Consider the following 23594-nt stretch of genomic DNA (forward strand, 5'->3'; position numbering starts at 1 on the left):
CATCTCCACAAGCAAAAGCACAAAAAGGGCAATACAAAAGAGTTAAGTTGCTGTTGCATTGTTCTGAATCATGGAACTGCACTGAAAATCCCAAGTGACTTTACTTACTGGCGCGCATTTCAGCCGTAAATTTGTGGAATATAAACCAATGTTGATCTACAATGTCGATCTTGAGGACAAGCAAACCTAACCAAGATGTCTCTTACATCCTATAAAAATCGAAAGAGACAATAAGAACTCTCTCTATTGTGCCTCTCAATCAATCTAAATAGTATAAAGAAGCTGCTAATGGGATTATGTGCAGATCAAGTATGAGTTTAGCATCAAATCCTACATGTGGATAACTTTTGTAGAATAATCATTCTTACACCAAGTTAATCCGGACTTCAAACACAAATATTTGAAATTGCCTAATATACATTTTATGATAGTTAAAGGTTAACAATTCGTATCAAAAGGATATAATAAAAGAAAAGGAAGCACATGAGAATAGAACAATCCAAAAGTTTACCATGATCAAAACTCTTCCAGTATGAAGAACCACCATGACACAGAAGTAAAACTAGAGACTAGGGGGTACAACTTACAAAAATTTCACCAACAAAGAATTCTTAAAAAAACTGAAAGCTTCTTCCAAGGTCACAGAATAGGATCTGCTGCAGCCACCAGAAAGTATGCCACCATAAGAATGCTGTTTGAAATTTCCGATTGAGAATTCAGAAACCCTTACTGGTATCTCGTTATCCTCTACTTGTAATTGGTGTCAAAAATTGAAAGGCATTTCAAAATTTAAACAGATAAAATTACCGCCTTTGTTAAGCTTTCCAGCAAATTTATCCTGCATCTTCAATGTTCCAATTTCTTCAGAGCAAGAAATTGCTCACCAAGTTGAGATTCAAAAGCAGCATGAGCATTCAAATCTAAAACTTTAAAAAATGATGCAGCCAAGTTAAGGGTTGTTAAATTCTGGAAGACGCTGCCACAAAACTTGCGCATTTCAGCCCGTCTAGACTGTTTTTCGGGCAAATTTGTCACCAACACTTTTATCAAATGAGAGAGTTTTGAAAGATGGCTTTTCAAAATTTTCTTTGATGCAGTGAGGCCATTCTTGTCAGTGCTAACAGAAACCAGCGCATTCAATACTTCAATCATCAGCTCAAGTACTTCAACTCGCCAGAAATCCAATTTTGAAATGGTACATTTCTCCAAAAGGGATTCAAGGACCCTGCCACAGAACTTGCGCACTTCAGCCCGTCTAGACTGCTTTTCGGGCCTATTTGTCACCAACTCTTTTATCAGATGAGAGAGTTTTGGAAGATGGCTTTTCAAAATTTTCTTTGATGCAGTGTGGCCACACTCATCAGTGCTAACAGAAACCAGCGACTTCCATATTTCAATCACCAGGTCAAGTGCTTCAATTCGCCGGAAATCCGATTTTGAAATGGTACATTTCTCCAAAAGGAATTCAAAGAGATGATGCCCAATCCACGGCCTTCTTCTAAATATTTCTTTCAAAAATTCTGATTTCACTTGAGACTTTTTACTATCAAAATAGGCTACCAAAACACCCCGGAATATATCAAAAATCCGCTGCAGGTCAGACTCTGGAAAATTTGTTGCATCAATGATTTTGAGAATCCAAAAAGTTGAATTTTGAGCAAGGGATATAATCATTTTGTGCCGATTCCAGGAGGCTGACTGCTTTTTCTTTGATGGATTGGCAGCAGATTTCTTTTTCTTGAAGGGCTTTGATGCCAACTTCATATTCTTTTCCAACAGAGATTCAAGAATAGATAGTTGCACGGCTTCACCTTTTGGATAATCCTTTGCTTTAAATATTTTCTTTTGCAGAATTCCCCATATACGCTGACCAAGCTGCTCGCTCCCTTCTGCAGTATGTGGGTTAACAAATGCCTGGGCCAGGTTCGAGTACACCTTCAACACCTGGGGCTTACCTGTAGCAAGAGAGAAGTAGAATTAATGATTCATCTATGAAATATAAGTATCTTGAGAAAACATACCAACATTTCAATAACTAACCTCTAGAAATACTTATCAAACTGAATATTAATAGTAATAACTAATAACCTTATGAAACTGATACGGGCTGAAAAAGACAAAAGCTGGCATTCAAACATCTAGACCGAGGTCCACTAAACCTCGTCCTGACAAGTGAATTTCAGTAAGATTTAACTCATCAAATGATCGTATAACTATAAATTCTGTTACAGCAATAATGCTGCTTCGAACGCTGCATACACACTAAACATCACACTGGTACCTATATTATAAAATGGCTCCTTAAAAGACTCCAACAGAATAAATAAATGAGAGTGTAGGATTTAACACCTTAGCTCTAGCTGGAACTTTTTTCATGCTTATTGAACTGATTTCCAAATACTCACTTAAACAGCCTAAACCTAGATTTGTCAACAAAGACTTGCCTGGATTCTCATGTAGGTAAATCTCCAGCAGAGAGAGCACCCGAAGTTTGAAGAGCACAAGCTGCGAATGAGCAGTTTCACCTCCAACCTGGTTCTTACGCTCTTTGAAAATTCGTGCAAGATAAGAATCCATCCGGAACATGGCCTCATCATCCATACCTCCATCAGAATCATCAGAAGCTTCAGGAAGTTCATTACCAATAGCCTTCTTTCCAACTACTGCCTCGGAGTCATCTGTCTGCTCCTCACTTTCAACAGTTTCACCAACCTCAGCTTCATCAGATTCCTCAGCTTCATCAGATTCCTCAGCTTCTTCAATACCGAGAAGATCATCATCATCATCATCATCATTGTCTTCACTATCTGTATCCTGACGTCTAGCTGGTTTCAGATCTTTCTTTATTACCCTCAACATCCGAAGCAGTCCGTCATCCGTAACATCAGTACAGAAATACTTGAAAACCTACAAAGCAATTATAGATCTTTAGTCATTGATTATTGCCTTGGTGTAAATGTAGACAAACCACAGATATAAATTTTTAAACAGGCATTGTAGCAATTAAGATAATGAAAATGATGAATTTAGAACATGTCCTAATTGGAACACCCTTCTTCCACAAATCTTAACATTTTGATCGACTGAACCGGCGCCCTACATGATACCAGACAATAACTTATAAAACAGGCACTCAACTAAATAAAACATAAACACGGCAGTTGATTCTTAATATAACCAGTCAAATGAGTAACAGATGCTAGCTTGAGGGTGTCTCTTGACACCTCTTTGTGGGGTATGCAGGTTGGGAATCCTGTTTTGACACATGTATGTAGAACTTCTCAAAAACAAACAGTGATAACAAAACTTGGTGTTCTGGCATTTACCTGCTCAATAGCAGAACGCATTGGAGCAGACGACTGTGGGAGCAATGAAAGTAATGTATCCACAAGGACATCCAGTAACTCAGGCGTTCCATCACCATCTGGTTCATCTTCTCCAGAGGAGTCAAGAAGATCAGGAGTAGCAAAGGCTTTCTTACAGCAAATAATAAGTTCAGAGGCAGCTTCTGAGAATTCCCCCGGTCTAAGTAAAACTTGCAGCAGCAACTGGATAAGCAAGTACCTCAGAGCATGCAATTTATTTACATCAGTGCTGAGCCCACAATTCTTTTCCTGCAATTGCCATAAAAGTAAAGAAACTATAAATTGATTTACTTAAACAGCATGGAAATTGACAAGCAAAAGCTTTTTAAGGTACACACAAGAACAGGTTCTCATGTACAAAAACTTGAATCCTAGTCACACATTTAGATGGATCTGCAGAAGAGATTGTAAATTTAAACAACTAATGACAACAGCTTCTTATGAAGATCAAAATATGCTCAAGGATATCTTACGATGACACAACATTAAAGGCTGGACGTCATAATTTTATGGGTTAATTTCACCAACACCCCCTCAAGTTTGGCCATATATCACATTGAAACACCTTTCAAAAATTACTATCACTCATATTACAAACGTTTGGTCCGTTTTTCACTCACTCCCCAAAAGTTACTTTTCATTTGTGTCCGACCACTTTTTAACTATAAAAAGACATTATAACCCCTTTAACTTTGTCAAAATCCCACTTAATCCTAAAGAATTGTTTAAAAGACCAAAATACCCATACCTTTTACCAAATTGATTCATCCTACCATCCAAAAGATTTAAAAATATATATATATAGATTTTATACATTCAAATTCATGGCCTTCCCAGCCACCAAACCAAGAGAAAGTCTATAATATAATTCCTCCGGTACGGGTTAATCAATCATCTTATTTAATAATTTAAAACTTTACTTTGATCAAAATTTTTGAACACCACCACAAATGAAGTAAATTACTATCTTTGACATCTCATGGGAGAGAGAAATTGGTGATACGTACAAGGATGTCTCCTACCTTTGTCGACACATTTTAAAATATCACTAAACATCACACACGAACGACTAATTGTTGCACTGAATCTAATATACATATGTACAATAAGCAACTGAGTATTCAACTTCTTCCCTAGCCAAAGAACTTAGTGACCATTCAATTCAAATATATATATATATATATATATATATATATATTATAAAATATTTCAGAAATTTAATATAGCATTGATCGGTCAAACTCCCAAACCGTTGTACTAGTGAAACCCCCAATTAATTCTTTCATTCTTCTTTTCTTTTTCAAACTTTATTTATCTCATATATAGATAGTACATTTAATTGAAACTTAATCTCAATGTCCACCTGGTGCATCACCAATCTCAACAAAATAGTGCAGCTTGTTAGTTACCTTAGAGATAACCCTTTTGGCTACTGTGTAACTAACCATGAACAATGCAAAATTAATGGCATCTCTAACAAGTAGTAACATAAATTTCATGTTAAATTCATTAAAAGATTGACAAAGAAAGGGGAGAAATGTGATGCTTCTTTTGCTTTTCCGGCCACCTTGAATATTTCATTCGTTCTTTTTTCTTTCTTTAGGTGGGAGTAATGAGGGGGTAAAATAGCCATTTTAGTTAGTTGATACTGTGGAATAAATGGTATTAAAAAATTAGGGGCAAATTTGTCTTTTGGCATGATTTTAACGGTATCAGTGATGGGAAAGTATAATTGGACCCAAGTGATAGTAATTTTCGAAAGATGTTTCAGTGTGACATTCGGCCAATCCTGAGGGGGTGTCATTGAAATTAACCCTAATTTTATTTGCTAAACGATTTAGGAAAAATAGAATACTCAATTTATCAGACTACTGATATTCAAGATGGACCAACCCCCTGATCCAATATTTTCTTCCTTTTCTCAAACCAAATAAACAAAAAGGAGGGAAGAAAAGAAGTAAAGCCCATACGAGAGGGGCCTGTCAGCGTCATTGACTATCCGCGTGCACAAAACAATTAAGAACTTAAAATAAATAAAGAAATGAAGTACCTCTCGAGATAGTTGGGTTTCCATGGCTTGCAATTTTTTGAATGCCTTTTCGTCCTCATTGCTCAAAGCCCTAAAGAGTGACACTGACGGAATGTTGCATAATGTACTTAGAAATCGCATGAAATAAGACCCAAGATCTTTTGTGTCAAGGCCACTTGCCTCCCCATGAGGTCCCTCTCCTTTTTGAGCATGGTGTGGGACATAACAATTTGCTAGCAACAATTGGAGCTGCTCTATACACATCCTGCAAAGAGCACTTGAGGTGGCCGCTTTTGGCCATCTAAACTTCTCTTGCAATTCAAAAGATGTCACTTCAGTGCCAAGAGATGAAGAGAATAGACCCTGAACAGCTAAAAACTTCAAAACTTCTTTTTGCAGCCGAAACTTTGCTTCAGGATGTAGATGCAAATGCTTCAAAACACTAGGGAGAGAATCTACAACCCAACTTTTCAAAAAATCTGAAGTTCCTAGTGTCCCAACAGAATCCTTATAGTCTATTGAACCTATCTCTGAGTTATCATCTGTTGTTTGACTCTGATCAGAAGGTTCCTCTGAAATCTGACTTTCATCCAGAAACATATTCATTAGATTCTGAATAAACAACATGCACCCAGATTCAGTTTTAAATTCTGCCATCAAATCTTTAACTGTTTTTGTACGAGTGATGGAATCAAATTTCCCACTGTGCTTCTGCAAGGCCACAATAACAGCTACTCTTCTAACATCATCATACTTGACCCAGTCTGACAATTCTTTTAGAAAATATTGTGCTACTTTGTACAGCCAAGAGTCATTTGTCGAAAGTATATCCATCAGACACTGAACAAGTCTGTGAGACAGAACAATCGGGACACAAGATGCAGGCAGCCTTGGTAGGAGAAGAAGCAGAACATCAAATGCCAAGTGCTTACGATCATGGGATGACAGAAGAAGAGCTCCTTCAACAATAACTTCACAGAAGGATCGAAGGTTTTTCTCAATATCTTCTTCAGAGGAGCTATATTTCCGATTCTTTTTGTGCTTAATGGAATTTAAACTTGCAGCTGATTCAACATCTTGTAAAATTATATCGGGCAAGAGAATATTTACTAAAATAGGCCAGACACTATGAACTCGAGGCTGACAGAAGGTGGACTCCTGCAAAAGTTACCAAAAATACAAGATTAAAATTGTTTCTTTGTCCATAGAAATTTATGTTACAGAAAGATTAATCTTAAAATCACCTTTAAGCAATTTGCAAGGGAGGACAGATGGCCAGCTGCAAAAATTGCACTACGGTTATATGGACATGGAAGAAGCTTTCCAAATATTTTGCAGTCAACAGAAATTTTTTCTTGCATTTTAAGAGCTAGAAGCAATGCATCGGGATTTCCGACATCAGTGGCTCCTTCAAACCAGTCCTGAAGCCCTGGAGCTTCAAGAACTTGATTCAGCAAAGCTTCAGCAGGTAACTGCAGGACAATAAGAAATGTCACTCCTTTACAGGGACAGAGATGCGAAGGAATCTAACAAAATGCATTGCCCACATTGACATCAAATACATGAAAGTAAGAATAATAGAAGGAAATGTAACTAAAAGAAGAATGAAGTGGCAAAGATTGAAAACCAGTCAGTCGATTCAGTTACTTCAACAACCAAGTAGGAACACTGGAGCACATAAAGCCCCACAGGCCTGTTCCCTGAGAAGTGCATTGAGAGAGGAAATCCACAAGCAACGGGGGGCGGGGGAAGGGGAAGGGGAAGGGGAAGAGGGGGGGAGAAGAGGAGGGGGGCGGGTGTGGAGAGAGCAAACAGATCAGGTGGCAGTGGTCATTTATCCACCTACTCAATCTGAATAGCAAGGTTAAAAAATAAACAAGATAAAATAATTAGGATGGAAGGGTGACTACTGTATGATAGTATAACAGAAAAAGTGCTTGACGCACAAAGAAACAGGATGTGTTTAAGAAGTGGCCTTCAAAGCTACGATGCATCGAAAAGGATTACCAAAAGACATTTGACAAGGAAGACTTGCCAACATAGCAAATTCATGTATGTATAACACATAACAACAACAACAAAGCAGCCTTTTTCCCAACTACTTGGGGTCGACTACATGAATCCTATGTTTCCATTCTCCTCTATCTATGATCATAGACTCAGTCAAAGTTCAAACCACATGGTCATATCCTTCTTTACTGACTCTACCCATGTTGATTTGGTCTTCCTCTTCCCCTAGTATTACCCTCAATGTGGACTTTATCACTCTTCCTAGCTGACGCATTTAAAGGTCTTCTTTGCAAATGTTCAAACCATCTTAACCAATTTTCTATCTTATCTCCAATTTATCCTTTCTAGTCTTACCTCAAATCCATCCCAACATTCGCATTTCCGCCACAATGTATGTATAATGCATGTGAGCATGTTTGTATTTATGCCCAATTCATAAAGTATTTCCAGTTATGTTGGGTGAATGGTGTACCAGGAAGTTGGTGTGCCCAATGATAATCAGCATGACATTTAAAATGCTTAATGATGCAAGGGAAAGGGCATACCAGACTATTATAAACTATGTTATGTAGACAGATGGAGATGGACACTAACACAAACTAACACATTAATTAACGTCAACAAATAAATGCACCAACAAACTATGGAACCCAAAGCCAACATATGCTGACCTAAAAAATACAACTATAAACACATTTCACCATGTCACTTGTAAATTACAACCTAGAGGATGAAACGCATAGAGATATTTTATCAGCTTGAAGCAACCCAGTAACTCATTTTGCATCATGCAATGTGATGTAAAAATAAAATACAGCGTGTATTTTGAGCATGCGTGTGAAATTTATACGCCACTGCGAAGTAAACCAGTAAGAGAATAAAAACTGAAAGTAACACTATTGTAATCAGCATGAAGTGTACACGTTATCAGTTGCAGAGCCAGAAATCTACTTGAGTGGGGGCAAACATTGACAATAATATGATAAGAAATTTTGAACCAAAAAAATAAAAAATAAATAAATAGTAAAGGACGGGTCTTTTTTCATTTTGATGCTTAAAAATTTTGTAGGATCCACTGAAGGAGAAAAAGAAATGGGTTTTTTGAATTTTGAAATTTTTGTTGGACAAATAGGTTAGAAAATGAGGGGTCTTTTTAATTTTAACATTTTTTAAGGCCTCTTCTGAATTTTTTTAGAAGTTCAGCGGGGGCAATTTAAGAATTATCAAAATTTGTATATAAAAAGTATAAATAACTAAAAATTTCATTGGGGGCAACTGCCCCCGTTGGTCCCAATGTGGCTACGCCACTGCACATTATCCAGACGACAAAAATCACGGACTACCCATTGATATTATGTCATATTCATTATACCATAGATATGTTAAACCTTTGACAAGGTACCACTAGTCCAGGACAAGATTGTAAAAAACCTACAATGATTCAGTCATGTTAAAAAAATAAAAATAACAAGGAAAAACATAAAGGACTAACGAATACAACAATAACAAGTTATATGCTACAAGTTAGGGGCACTACTTGGGGACAAAGAAGTGAAAAAAGGAAATCAGCTGAGGGAGGGAGGTAGATATGTTCATGAAAATTACGTAAGATCCTACACATAAGCAAGTGATTTATCCGTAGCAACATCATAAGTAGTGCATGAAATCCAATTTTGGCAATAATGAAACAACCAACCAAAATAATCCGAAATAAACATTCTTGATACGAAAAAATTGTAAAGAAAGTGTATAAAGGAAGAACCTAAACAATGATTCCTTATTTTACAACATGTAGTATTATTTAGCTAATTTATGAAACAGAAATGTTGAAAAGTTCTCATTTTTAGATCGAATACCTTGTGTTGCATATTTTAGTTTCTATTACGCTATATCTAATATGAATTTCCATCATAATTCATACACATCCCTTAATTTTTCCAAGCGCTCGACTTTCATTGCATGCCATTCGGCGCTTAGACTCCCAAAGAACTTGGATCCTTGGTGCGCCTTGAGCCTTAAATAATCTTATATTTCATGTGTATTACAAAGACACATAATGAAAAATCAATATGAAGAACACAACACAGGAGGAGTTATGTCCTCTTTTATTTGTATGCTTTGGTTGCTTAATAAAAGTTTGCTTAGGACAAAAAAAAAAAACACTGCAGGAGTTGATCGAGACAGTTGTAGGTTCATAGCGACCAATCAACTAAAGATGCTGGATTTCTGTAGTAATATATTAGTAACAGAACAACGGAAATCGAGCGAGAGAGTGAATAATAGTAAAATCCATTTCTTTTCTAGACAAAAAAGTAGACCAAAAATATATCTATATATACCATATATATAGGCGTGTATACAGCTAATGCAATATACAAAAGCAAAACCACAAGGTTCAATAAATCTAATATTTTAACTTAATGATGGAATTCAAAAAACAATAATAATAAATGACTAAATGATTGACTGTATGATAGTATAATTGCATTATGAACTTACAAAGATGTGTTAAAGAGAAAACCTAAATGATTTGGGGTGTGATACTTGAATTGAGCTTTGGATCAACCATTAGTGCTGATCATTATATTACTAACAGCACTTAATACAACATTAGAGTAAATACATGATACATCATATAAGCAGAACAAATTAATCAACTATAAAATCTCTAAATTACCCCAGGCATTTTCAAGCCATTGCATAATCCTTTGAGAAGATCTCAACGGCACAATTAGTTCTTTTATCAGGTCACCATACCTTTTCAACCAGGTCCAAAATAATTGAGACAGCAGGCTCTTGCAAGTACCGCTTCTTGGCAGCAAGGGAGATCAGAGAACTGGTAAACTCCTTGATGCAAGAAGATTGTTCATCAGAAACCCACTCTTTTGTTAGCCTCCCTGATCGTGCAAGAGCTCCATATGCAAACAAGCGACCTAAAAGAAAGTCCCTCACTTCCTGCAATTCCATAAAGAACAAGTTACAAAATTTCACATAATGATACTGGCTTCCAGACAAAAACACATTTCAATAATGAAGCAAGCCAACTCCTGCCCACCTGACCCTTCATAGAAGAAGAGACCTCCAACGAATTAACTATTACTTTCAGCAAGGACTCTGTTTTGATGCTAGGAATTGCACCAATTAAAATAGTCAAACCCAATGCAAACCCTTGTCTTGCACACTGTAAAAGAAATACAAGATTTAACATACCCCACAAGTTAGCGAACAGAGTTGCTTTTGTGGAAATTTAGGCACATTCAAACAAATAATAATAGCAACAACATGCAACATACCATCACTCGAATGTCCAGTATCTTCACCGAGTGTAAATGTTATAATTAGACATTCTACTATAGCAATCACAAGAGACATAAGGCGCAGCAGAACTTATTTGCTAGGCTTATCAATCTGAGTGCCGTAATTTTATAACCCAAAAAACAAGAATGATGGAATATCTTTTGATTTGGGAGGCTGTATTCAAGATTAGCAAGGATGTTTTACCTTTTTTCCTTTTTTGGGTGCTTAAAAGAATTCCAAGAAATTCACTCAATCTTAAATAATTAAATCAATTTTAACCAGTCAAGCAGGGTAAAACAGATATATACATGCAACCGTATCACTCCAAAAACAATTGACAATAACATCCATATATATGATGAAGAAGATTTACTCCATCTACAAATCATGAAGGAGGAGACATTGAAAAGTGGCCAATTGAATTTCCTTTTTTTTTTATAAATAAAAAAGTGCCCAATTAACTTTCATGGAGCGAAGATAATGTCAATATAACTATCAGACTATTGATCGATTAAAACCTACATGGTCTTTGCACCTCAAATTACTCATTAGTCATTTCCACTGTATAATCAAAATTGACCATTTGATTTGGAGGATGTACATAAACCCTATCAAAATCACTCACTTTAGAAGTGACCTTAAATAAAGAAATAAGAGAATCCGATGGGTATAAAGGATGATGTTCATGCATTATTATTATTATTATTTGTCCCCTTTCATTGCCTTTACATGTTCTCCATTGATAGAAATGAGGACAACAAAGTTTGAGAATGTTAACAAAAAGAATAGGAAAGAACAAAGGAAAAAGTTGTATGAGAAATATGAACCTAATTACTGAACACACCTCTCTTGGTGAAGAAACACCACGGATAAGCCTCCGAACAGCATATCTCAAAGAAGGTGCACAATTATCCAAGCCGTCGTCCTTTTTAGCTTCCATTTTCAACTCACCCTCGGCTAGTTCCTTATTCTCAAGCTTATCATATGCTATTTGAACTTCCTGCAAATCAGATACCAATGCTTCAGCTGCTGCTTCTCTTATAGTACCATCAGCCGATGCAAGTTCATGAAAAACACTGAGACGGAACTCTGGCAAACCACTAGTCGGCAAAGTTGCCTTAGGCACCCGAGTTTCCTCAACTTTCAGTTCCAGACCCACTGGTTTTGGCTTTGATTCCGGATTATCAGAAACAGAACCCACTGGTTTTGGCTTTGATTCCAGATTATCAGAAACAGAATGGTGTCTCTCTTTGTCTAATGCTTTTCTTTTCTTCTTTCTCTCCATTGGTTTAATAGAATGAGGAGTTGTAGAAGGGCCAGCAGACCCATCTGTGACTTCTCCTTTTCTCTTCTCTTTTTTCATTTTCTTCTTCAAAGGCTCTGAAACAATTTTATCAGTGCTTATATCCAACTGATTCTCTACTTCCTCTACAGCATTGGGCCCCCTTTTCTTACTACCCATTTGTGCTAAATAAGAAATCTAGTTGACAGCTTCTGTAGAGTTGAAAAAAATAATACATTAAAATCTACTATCAAACACACAAAACCCATAGCTAAAATTAGAATAACATATAAAAATAAACCAAAGTAATATGACTAACAAAACCAAATGTATCAATCTTACAATTTAGACTATTCATCAAGCACCATAATGCCACACACAGAGCAACTAACTAACATAATCAAACCAAAAATTTAAGTAAAATAAATAATGCGTATTTAAGGGGCAATAAAACCAATAGCTATTGCTTAATCCTCTGTTTGGTTGTGGAGAAACTGAAGAGAGGAAAATTAAGAACTGAAAAGAAAAGGAAAAAAAAAAAGACATTATTTGGATTGAAAACAAGAACAAACTGAATCGTATGTAGGTTATTTCAGTGTAGCTCAGTCAAGTGTTGAGCCCTTTCTCCCTCTTACAAGAATTTGCACCACAATTTCTGCAATCCTCGAATTAGGGCTCCTCCGTGATTGTGCAGGTGCAAGACGTATCCTCTCAAGCTGGAACCTTTCATCCTCTTGCTGCAGACCGCCTCCAAGGCCACCGGATTGAAGTCTCAGACCACCAGTGGTTGTAGTTACCGCTGGCTATGCTTCCGGAATTGATTGCATATATTCTGGTTTAATGTCTACACGTAGCACTTTTTTTTCATGGTCTGGGATTTATGGTGTTGAGCATTTTATAGAAACCAAAACAAAGAAGAGCATAAAATTCTATGTTTTCTTTTATTTTCCATTGGTTTTCTCAGCACCCAAACGCCAGATTAAGTGTAATGGTGATGCAATTGTGTGGACAGCAAACCCAGATGGTGAGTATTATCTAGATTCTGCGCGAGAAACTATTCGAGAGCATCCGCTGAAGGTTGAATGGGCTGGAAACTATACCCTCTACCCTTTTCACTAATCATACGCTAGTCACATCAAGCAATACAAAAAAAAAAAGAAAGAGATGAAGAAAGAGCTCACCTTAAAACCACAGAAATATAGAGAGAGAAACAGAGATCCTGCTGTTACTGGGGTTGATGTTATTTAGGGTTTTTAGTGAAGGTCTGAAGGCGCTTGGTTGCTCTCTTTCCCTATGAAGCCGTAGTAGCCGCCGTTAACAGGGATAGTAGGAAGAAGAATGGGTGTGTGTGATGCATTTTATAATTATTAGGTATTTTCAAAATATGCCCTAGTTATTTTGAAATTTTAATATTGTAACTAATAATGCTAGATATGTGTAGTTTTACCCTTGGTACGTGGTTTATTAGTTTGGTCCCTTGCTACATGAAAATTGTCTCACCCTTTCACCTACTTTTCACCACTTCTTCCCATTCCATCTTTTTTGGCTTTCGGGTTAGAATAAAAATATATACTTTTATTAATGAGCTGTCAAAAAAATTCCGAGTACAAAAATGGTTAAGTATTCTTATTATTATTATTATATATATATATATATATATATATAGAGAGGAAGGGAAGGATGGTATTTGAATGGTTTTTTTTTATTTATGAAACAACAAAAGTGAAATGGTTCAATTCCCATCCTCCTGAAGAAATTAATGGCTGCAACCGTGTGCCACGTCCCTTTGCTGACATGGCATCACATGCCAATAGATATGAGTCCTTTTTGCACGGTTGTATTAGGAATCATCATGTCATATTGTTCGTAAACCCAAACAAAAACAGTGGTCTTTTGTAGCCAAAAATTTCGTCTTTTCGCCAAAATCTAATACTCTCTTTCTTCAAATTTTAATTTCAAATTTGATTGCCTAATTTCGTAACTTCCTTTTTCTCTCAAAGCCATCATTCTCGTTCAGTCATCCTTACTCGTGGTTTCTGAACTTCACCGGCAACCTGTTCACCATCTTTCATACCTTTTTGGTTGCTTATCCGGTAAATGATTTTTGCACCATCTGTGGGGGTCAACCATCGGAAAAATATTGTATTTGAATGTTCCTTTCTTTTAAATGAGACCACTGAGTCATTCGTTTGGTTGTTTGAAATATTTTTGGAAGAAATGGGGAACACCAAAGACAATATTTATAGACCAATGTCAAGCAATGACAAATGCCATAAAGAAGGTTTTTCCTAATACTTGTCATCGCCTTTGTCCGGCACATTTAAAAAAATGTTACTCAAAGAATAGGAAGCTTGTATGCAAATAATGATTTTAAGGGTTTCTTTAATAAATGTTTACATTGTGAAAGCATGGATGACTTTGAATCTACTTGGAGTGACATGATATCAAGGTTTGATCTCGAAAACAATGCGTCGCTCAAGTCAACTAAGGGAAAAGTGGTGTCCGGCCTTTAGCATGGATACTTTCACTCTTCATGCAAAATCTACTAAAAGAAGTGAAAGCATGAATAATGTGTTGCATATGATATCAACTAAAACTATGACCTCAAGGGAATTTGTGCAACACTATGAAGAATAGTGTGGGAAAATACGTTTTGCTGAAAGTGATGAAGATTTTCGTTGCAAGCATGGCCAAGTGCAGCCAAAATTATTAGGTAGTAAAATTTTGACACATGCTACTAGTGTGTACACAATTACTACTTACTGTGAGATATATCTTTGTAATTGACATATTTCGGTAACAAAACAAGTCTTAGTCGAGTTGTACTTTCAGTTACTATATCAAACTCGACATCGACTGCGGAATTGGAAGTTTGTTCAGAAGAGGAAAGTACTGTTGATCATCGAAAATGAAAAAACAACACATTAGGACATCGTTTCCCACTTAGGGTATAATTATTTACATGGTATATGTTTAGAGTTACCAAAATACAGAAAATTCAAGTTCTAGTTGGATTCTGTTAAGTGGGAACCAGTACCCGAATTTGGGAACCGGTTCCAGAAGCTAAAGATTCAAAGAACTCTATTTTGTCCTTTGGGAACCAGTACCAAATGTGGGAACCAGTTCCAAGAGTCCTGATTACAATAGGTTTTCAGTTAACTTATTCTGTTTGATTCATTTTTTATCTAATTTTTCTTCCAAGTCCTATGTACGAAAATTCCTTTATTTTCAGAAGGAATAGGAATTTACAAATCTCTATATAAACCATGTCAGACACATAGGTTTATTAATGGCTTTTGTTCTACAAATTCATTATTCTTAAAAGCCTTAGGAAGATTATTTTTGCAAAAAATCAGAATTGATTTTTTTGTCATTTTTCTAGAACACATACACATAAACACATAGTGAGTTTAGAGTTGTGATGTTCAAATCCTGATCATCATCATACAGTTGCATCTACATCGATCAGACAAAAACAGATCTACTTCTACATCAAATTCAGACGATTGAAGAATAGAAGTAAAAGCGATCGCACTTTGAAAGGGTTGGAGTATTCGAGGAGTGTTGTCTAATCTACCTGCTACTCTTCTACAAATATCAAGCATAAACCTGAGGTTAAGTTGTTGTTGGATGGGGAGTCGTAAAGTCAAAGGATTGTCAGCAGTTGGTGTTTGGTAAAACGATAGGGTGTGAGCCAGAGTCACAGTTTAGTGTAATTTGTTTCAAGCATAGTGGATCGGTTTACTTTGGACTGCACAGTCCATGAGGTTTTTCTTATACAAACAGTTGACGTATTTTATCAACTGGGGTTTCCTCACTAAAATCCTGGTATCATCTCTAACTTTGCTTTATTTTATATTGCATGATATTGATTTATTAATTGCTAAAATAAAGAAAGTTGGAAAGATACAGATCTGTTTTAAAATAATTAAAATTTTCTAAGTATTTTTCGCTGCGGATGACTCACAATTACTATCTATTTGAAGAAGAGTTCATTTTCTAGTTTGAAAGTGTACTTGAAGCAACTTTGTAATGTTGATACACTTTATACTTATCGAGTATTCCGGGACTTCCATGGTAAACATTACATCATAGAGTTTTGACTATTCTAATTGTACTGTTGTTTGTTCTTGTCTGACGTTTGAGTCAACATGGTGATTATGTTGACATGCATTTAAAGTTCTTGATGCTTAGAATATCACCCAAATACCATCTCGTTATATTTTAGATAGATGGACTAAATGTGCAAAAGATAGAAACATAATCTTTGAGCTTGGTGGTCATCTATAAATAAGAAATCATCACTGACAGTAGAAAGAAATATCTTGGTTCAACAGTCATGTCGTGCTATGAATCACTTGGTTATGACAGATGAAGGAAAGAATGTGGCGAAAAAATATGTCCATATGATATGGGAGGAAGCTCAAAGACTTATAGAAAATAGCAATCCAAGTACAGAAAATGTTGATTGCAATCTAACCAAGGAGGGCTATGAATAGCTGGAGGAAATGTGTATATTTGATCATTCACGTGTGAGGGAAAATGGTTTAACAAATGCTCAAATAAAAAGCAATTTGGAAAGGAGGAAACGTAAGCAGCAAAAAGGTAAGAAATTGAAACTTGATCCCATTATGTGCATTCACTCTTATTGAGCAAAGATGTAATGACCCTCACTCTAACGGGACACAATATTGTCCGTTTTTTGCTAGGGTAGTTACAAAAGACATATAATATAATTGATTTTAATTATTCTTGCAAGAAAAAGAGGAGCAAAAATAGTAGAACGTTCACAGAACACTGTTAGTATGTCAAATGCTCCATTGGTCCCACCAAAGGGTCTTTGGCCTAATGGTATAACCTCTTTATCTTCAAAGAAGAGAGGAGGGGTTCAAGTCCGGGCGTGGGCAAAAAAGTATGTGTGTTTGCTTTATCATCCAAAAAAAAAAAAAAAAATGTTCCATTGGTCCCCTTTCAACCTCCGGTGAGTATAAATCATTACGGCCCGAGTGTTCATTGCAAGGTAATTTTATTTTTGCTCCATTAGTTCATAATGCAGTACTTTTTTTATTGTTTATTTTTTTTTGTTTTTTTTTTTTTTTTTTTTTTTTTTTTTTATGTTTCATAAGACTTAAGTTCAAATAGGAGTTTTAGCCGAGCTGGATATAGTTTCATTACATTAATGGAGTGCAGTCAACAAATACCACATGCTACTCAGGTATTGTGTTTTATAACTTATGAATTTCATTTTAGGTAATATGATACTAATTTGTTCTTACTTATGTTTCAACAAATAACATATATGTTTTTAATTCTCTTTTTTTAGTGATTAACCATATATATTTTTAATATGTTTCTAGGAGTCGTTTACAAATATTCAAGAGGATTTTAGTTCTGGACAATGAACAATGATGCTGACAATTGAAGAAAGACTAAACAAATTCTGTCATAATTGTCTAAAACTGTGTTTTTGGTGTTATGATGATGTTAATGTATTAGGATATCATCTTTGTAGAAATTAATTATCTAAGGGTGCTTCAAACCCTTATTTTTTGGTTGAATGGCTAGAATTCTAAAAGCGGGTTGTTGCACTTGCAATTTTAGTTAAATCCTTTACTTGTTTTAAATACTTATTTGTTTGCTGCACTTGCAATTTTACGTGGGATGGAGAATTCTTTTGTTATCTCTGGAATTTCTAGTTGAGATTGCTCAACTAATCTTGCTATGTATTATTTTCCAATAAACATCTGAAAGAAGATATGTTTGTCTTTTTCCAAAAAGATTGCAAGGAAGTCTAAACAGCTTAAACCTAGCAGTGATTCTGCTTTTGTTTCTGAAAGTAATACCAAAATCATTTATATTCCATTCCTTCACTGCCTTGAGCAAAAGATTGAGTTGCTGCATTTGTTTGATAATTTGTTAATACACAATTCGATTCTACTTCTGGTGTGTAACATTCACTTTCAGACTTCAATCGAGGGATTCAGCAAATTCATGAGAACTTCTGTTTCATCTGGGATCAATTCATACACTAAGAGAATTCTCATTACAACTTTAAAGATGAGTAATTAAATTGAATTATCAACTTCAAAGATGTTTGGATTCTGGTTTTCTCATCGAACTCAATATCAACCTTTGAATCTCGATATCAACTAGAAAATAGGTCATGAACAGTACAAGTTATAACCAACCAAAGATTATCACCACAATAAAAAAATAAAAAATAAAAACATGTTGATACCCCCCAATTGAATTTTCTCCTCGGCAGAAAAGGAAAATACAGATACAAATCCAGATTCCACATGTAAAAAAGCCAAGGTTTCCTATCACCACCAAAATAGCAGAACCACCACTACAAGGAATTTCCTCATTAGTGTTCAAAACTGTTAAAACACAATCCCAGAGTCTCACCACTTCATCAGATAATCATACCATCATAAACACAGATTTAAAAATAATAAATAAAACAATCAAATATTTCGGACTCTACATCACAACTTAAAAGATTATAACCATGTCACACAATCAACTTCATTAGTGAAATTGCGCTCTGCTAAAATAATTCACTTATCTGCCACAAAAGTGCTAAATCGCACAGGTATTACCTGACAAATAAGGAACCCTAGTACACCCAAATTCTAAAGATTTTAGATACAAAACTGCTTAAAACATTGTATGCTGGAATCAAAAGGAAAATAACAGCTTTACCTGATTACATCCTCAAATTGCCTCCCTACTTCTTCACCTCCTCATACTCTGCCTCGGGAGCTTGGTCACCGCCCTGAGAACCACCTCCAGAGGAGGAACCACCACTGGAACCCCCACCACCCCCTGACATGTGCTGCCCGATCTTTGAGACAGCCTTGTTTGCAGCATCAAGCTTCGATTTGATCTCTTCAATGTTATCAGTTTCTGTCACTTTCCTCAAATCGGCTATAGCAGACTGAATCTCCGACGCCACTTCACTTGGAATCTTGTCCCTGTACTCATTAAAGCTCTTCTCAATACTGTAGATTGTTGTGTCTGCAGTGTTTCTGAGATCAATGAGGGTCTTCCTTTCTTGATCCCTCTGGGCATGCATCTCGGCTTCCTTAACCATTTTCTCAATCTCATCTTCAGAGAGCCCTCCAGATGAACGTATAGTGATCTGTTGTTCCTTCCCAGTCGTCTTGTCCTTTGCAGAAACAGTGACGATACCATTGGCATCAATGTCAAATGCGACTTCTATCTGAGGCATGCCTCTAGGAGCAGGAGGAATGCCTACAAGCTCAAACTCACCAAGGAGTTTATTGTCAGATGCCATTTCTCGCTCACCTTGCAGTACTTTTATACCCACCTGAACTTGGTTGTCAGCTGCTGTTGAAAACACCTGAGATGATGAAAGAACCAATCAGTTATGCAAAAAAAAGAATATGATATCAATATATCATATTCATATCATGCTAAATGGTTAGTCCTAGACTCAAGATTAACACTGGCTAAGTTACTCATGCCGTTGAGATTGCACTGCCTATAAAAGTACCACTTCTCTTTCCCAATCTTTGCCAACTTTCTAGTTCATAATGCATGCCTCTAATCCCAACGCCCACAAAAATACATCCACAATTGTGTCACAGTCCACCACATTAGAAATTAACTTGTAATAAAATAAAATAAACTTGGGTATTGAGGACTCACTTGGCTCTTCTTTGTTGGAATGGTTGTGTTCCTATTGATCAATCTGGTGAAGATACCGCCCAATGTCTCAATACCAAGGGACAAAGGAGTGACATCAAGGAGAAGCAACTCCTTTACATCTCCTCGAAGAATGCCACCCTGAATTGCAGCTCCCATGGCAACTGCCTCATCAGGATTCACCCCTTTGCTTGGGCTCTTACCAAAGATTTCTGTAACTACTTCCTGCACTTTTGGCACACGGGTCATCCCTCCCACAAGAAGAACCTCATCCACATCCTTGGTTGATATGCCAGCATCCTTCAAACAGCTCTTGCATGGGCTCTTGGTCCTCTCAATCAAGTGGTTCACCAAACTCTCAAATTTCGATCTTGTCAGTGTGATATTCAAATGCTTTGCACCAGTCGCATCAGCTGTGATGAATGGGAGATTAATTTCTGTCTGCGTTGTTGAGGAGAGTTCTATCTTAGCTTTCTCAGCTGCTTCCCGAAGTCTCTGTAGAGCAAGTCTGTCTTTTGACAAATCAATCCCCTCAGTTCTCTTGAACTCATTCACCAAGTACTCCAACAGGGTATTGTCGAAGTCCTCTCCTCCCAAAAATGTATCCCCATTTGTTGCTTTCACCTAAATTAACAAGAAGGTGATAGTCAAAGATAACATAACTTCTTAGACTAAAATGACTTTTCATAACTCAAAAAAGGTACCATTAGAATGTAAAAGAACTTCTTAAACTAAAATAAATTTTCATACCTCAAAAACACCATTAGAAATCTCCAAGATGGAAACATCAAAAGTTCCACCCCCAAGATCAAAAACTGCTATGAGACCCTCCTTGTTGTTCATACCATATGAAAGCGCAGCAGCAGTAGGTTCATTAATGATTCTCTGCACATCGAGGCCTGAAATTCGCCCAGCATCCTTTGTAGCTTGCCTTTGAGCATCATTAAAATAAGCTGGAACAGTGATCACAGCTTTGGTGATTGTCTTGCCAAGGTAAGATTCAGCAGTTTCTTTCATTTTGACCAGAATGAAGGCTCCAATTTGGCTTGGAGAATATTGCTGCCCATTAGCTTCAACCCAAGCATCTCCATTGGGAGCCCTGACTATCTTGTATGGGACCATCTGCATTTCTTTCTGCGTCTGCGAATCATCAAACTTTCTGCCAATAAGACGCTTGGTGCCAAAAATCGTGTTGGTTGGATTGGTCACAGCTTGACGTTTAGCAGGAGTACCAACAAGGAGCTCTCCTTTCTGGTTAAAGGCAACCACTGATGGTGTGGTCCGAGAACCTTCAGAATTCTCAATCACTTTGGGATTCTACAGAAAATATCAAGAGTAGGGTTTTTAATAAAACATCATTTTTTTCCACCAATAAGGGATAAGCTTTTAGAATACAAAACTAAAATAAAAAATAAAAAATCTTACTTTGCCCTCCATGACTGCAACACAGGAGTTTGTAGTACCCAAGTCAATTCCAATAACATCATTACCAGCAGGCTTTGTGCTGTGTCATGAAGGCAAATTAGTGGAGTTAAAAAGAAAAGGATTATAAACACACAAAAGTTAATTAACTTGAGGTACCTAAATGGTCTGGCCAAACTGGCCCACTTGTGACCCAAATGCGAAGTAGCCCATGATGACTTAGCATTTCCAGTCAACTGCCAAAGCATCAGAAAAAATATAAAACAAAATAACCACTCTGTAAGCTTGTATTTGTATTAATATCAAGACTAGTAGTAGTATATGAATCAATAATCTTTTGGTGCATAAATGCTGCGAAAAATCACTCTCAACAACACTTAGAAATAGTGACAAAGAAGCCCAAAAATCAACACAGTCCAAAGTTCGACTGGCATGAGAAAAGTTGCACACATACTGATTTCTAATATACCTGCTGTTTCATCATCCCGCATGGATGGCGTAACTGCCATCTCACTAAATCCAGTTCAGAGAAAGAAAATGCAACTAAAAACAAGATATTTGACATGAAGGGACATCTATAATCCTTTAAAAATAAATATTTCAAGCCTGGCTGAGAATAACATTGATTAAACTAATACTTTTGCTGCAACTTTAATCACCCTACAACTACTAAATTCTTCACATAAAAATAAAATAAAATAAAATAAACAACACTTTGAAAAGAACACCTTAAAAGCATAAGAGAGAAAACGGTCCAAGCATTAAATATTTCAAAATTCTATTTGCAAAATCTCATCCCTAACTTTCAAAATGATTGATAAACAACATTGGATATGAATACGAGTTAAAGATCATAAAAAGAAAAATGATTCTGTTCAACACAGTATGACATTAGTTCCAGAAACATGTCACTATGAGCTCCCACGCCCTCATACTAAATTCTTCACATAAAAATAAAATAAAATAAACAACACTTTGAAAAGAACACTTTAAAAGCATAAGAGATAAATCGGTCCAAGCATTAAATATTTCAAAATTCTATTTGCAAAATCTCATCCCTAACTTTCAAAAATGATTGATAAACAACACTGGATATATGAAAACGAGTTAAAGATCATTAAAAAAAACGATTCTGTTTCACAGTATGACATTAGTTCCAGAAACATGTCACTATGAGCTCCCACACCTAAAGTCACCAACACAAAAATCAACTAAAATTATGTACAACCACAGATGCACACAACAAAACACATAAAATTGATTTATAGTCACAAACAAAACAGAACTCTACATCCTTCACGATCTAACACGTAATACTAGAAAAAATAAAAATAAAGAGAAAATAAATAGAGTCCCGAAATGTGTAAGCATAAGTGCATCAGTATCATATCTGATTCAACAAAAACAATATATATGTATAATCGTGTATCAACAACATATACAAACAGAACCCTAAATCCTAAACAAGAGATACGACGATTATCAAACAGAACCAGATATCAGACAACACTAAAAATGAAAACAAGTAACAAGCATACAAGGGTAATTAATTTATAATTTGTTTGGAAAGTGAGAAAAACCAAACTAATCCTTTAATCAATGTCTTCTAATAGAATAAAAACAATACAAAACACATAACCCTTTTTTCAGTCTCTAATCCTGTGATTTTCAGTGGGTTTCTCAGGAAACAAACATACAATTAATTTCATTAAACAACATAATCGCATCTACCATGCATAGAGTTAGAACCCCAAAACTAAAATGTTCATTTCCACAATAACAACAACAACGATGATCACAAGATCGGAGAATATGATACAAGGATTAGAAAATGAAATGTGACGTACGGATTTGAAGGTAGTGAAAGAAGCGGAACAGATGTCGCGTCGACGGATCGATCTGAGCAACACTGAGGTCGCCATTGGATTGATGGGTCGATTTGTTCTTGCGAGACGAGAATAGAGAGAAAATTTTGGGTTTGGGTTGAAGGGTTTAGGGTTTTTAGGAGGTGCTGATAAAAATGTGGAGGGTACGCGAAATGAGACCGTTGGATTGTTCTAGAGAAAGAGAGAAAGGGCGCCCACGTGGCGTTTTGGGTTTTCACCAGGTGAGAAGGTTCTAGAATTATCATGAATGTATCAAACTACGATCAAATGGTTACTAATCTTTTTTGTTGGTTTTTTTTTTTTTTTTTTTCAGGTACCAGAGCAATCCAACCACATGGACAGCGCTTGCAGAATTGTTTAAGAATCTAAGAAGCACTCATACAGACGTGGTACAATACCATACGATATCACAAATACATTTAAAAAAATTATTTCTTCTGTATCATATTAGTTGTTCAATTTAAATTTTTTAACTCACTGTCACTTTTTATTTTTGAATCATTTAAAGTCATTGAATGTCTATTTTGGTAACTTTGTCAAAGTTTTTAAAAAGGATAACTAACATGAGACGGTAATAATAATATAATATTATTATAAAAAAATAATAATAATTTTTACTGATTTGATTGTAA

The 23594-nt window shown here is 36.0% G+C and overlaps 2 protein-coding genes across 2 annotated transcripts; both read right to left on the reverse strand.

Annotated features, from left to right (window-relative positions):
• Positions 1-316: 316 nt before the first annotated feature.
• LOC132300188 (uncharacterized) lies at positions 317-13323 on the reverse strand. The gene is made up of 9 exons (XM_059797174.1): positions 13165-13323; positions 11546-12195; positions 10460-10585; positions 10162-10359; positions 6639-6866; positions 5416-6552; positions 3327-3614; positions 2445-2907; positions 317-1955 (listed from the first exon to the last, which is right to left on the reverse strand). The coding sequence occupies exons 2-9, from the start codon at positions 12161-12163 to the stop codon at positions 847-849; spliced, it is 4167 nt and encodes a 1388-aa protein (XP_059653157.1). The 5' UTR covers positions 12164-12195; positions 13165-13323; the 3' UTR covers positions 317-846.
• Positions 13324-18405: 5082 nt separating this feature from the next.
• On the reverse strand, positions 18406-23231 carry LOC132300190 (heat shock 70 kDa protein, mitochondrial-like). Its single transcript, XM_059797176.1, has 6 exons — positions 22924-23231; positions 21236-21312; positions 21080-21158; positions 20405-20971; positions 19658-20278; positions 18406-19349 (listed from the first exon to the last, which is right to left on the reverse strand). Exons 1-6 carry the CDS (start codon positions 22996-22998, stop codon positions 18714-18716), a joined length of 2055 nt encoding a protein of 684 aa, XP_059653159.1. The 5' UTR covers positions 22999-23231; the 3' UTR covers positions 18406-18713.
• Positions 23232-23594: the final 363 nt, after the last annotated feature.

This window comes from Cornus florida, unplaced genomic scaffold (genome assembly GCF_030987335.1).
Source record: "Cornus florida cultivar Cherokee Brave unplaced genomic scaffold, ASM3098733v1 CherokeeBrave_3.0.0_Hap2_Chr03, whole genome shotgun sequence".
NCBI classification, from domain to species: Eukaryota; Viridiplantae; Streptophyta; class Magnoliopsida; order Cornales; family Cornaceae; genus Cornus; species Cornus florida.

Bases quoted from the DNA above. Each gene is read 5' to 3' on its own strand.
- LOC132300188 (XM_059797174.1), bottom strand. From the start codon at position 12,163: ATGGGTAGTAAGAAAAGGGGGCCCAATGCTGTAGAGGAAGTAGAGAAT. The intron at 2,908-3,326 runs GTAAATGCCAGA...ATTGCTTTGTAG, and splicing joins TGCGTTCTGCTATTGAGCAG to GTTTTCAAGTATTTCTGTAC. The intron at 1,956-2,444 runs GCAAGTCTTTGT...CTCTTGCTACAG, and splicing joins TTACCTACATGAGAATCCAG to GTAAGCCCCAGGTGTTGAAG.
- LOC132300190 (XM_059797176.1), bottom strand. From the start codon at position 22,998: ATGGCGACCTCAGTGTTGCTCAGATCGATCCGTCGACGCGACATCTGT. The intron at 21,159-21,235 runs GTACCTCAAGTT...TTCATGACACAG, and splicing joins AGTTTGGCCAGACCATTTAG to CACAAAGCCTGCTGGTAATG. The intron at 20,279-20,404 runs GTATGAAAATTT...TTGTTAATTTAG, and splicing joins TTTCTAATGGTGTTTTTGAG to GTGAAAGCAACAAATGGGGA.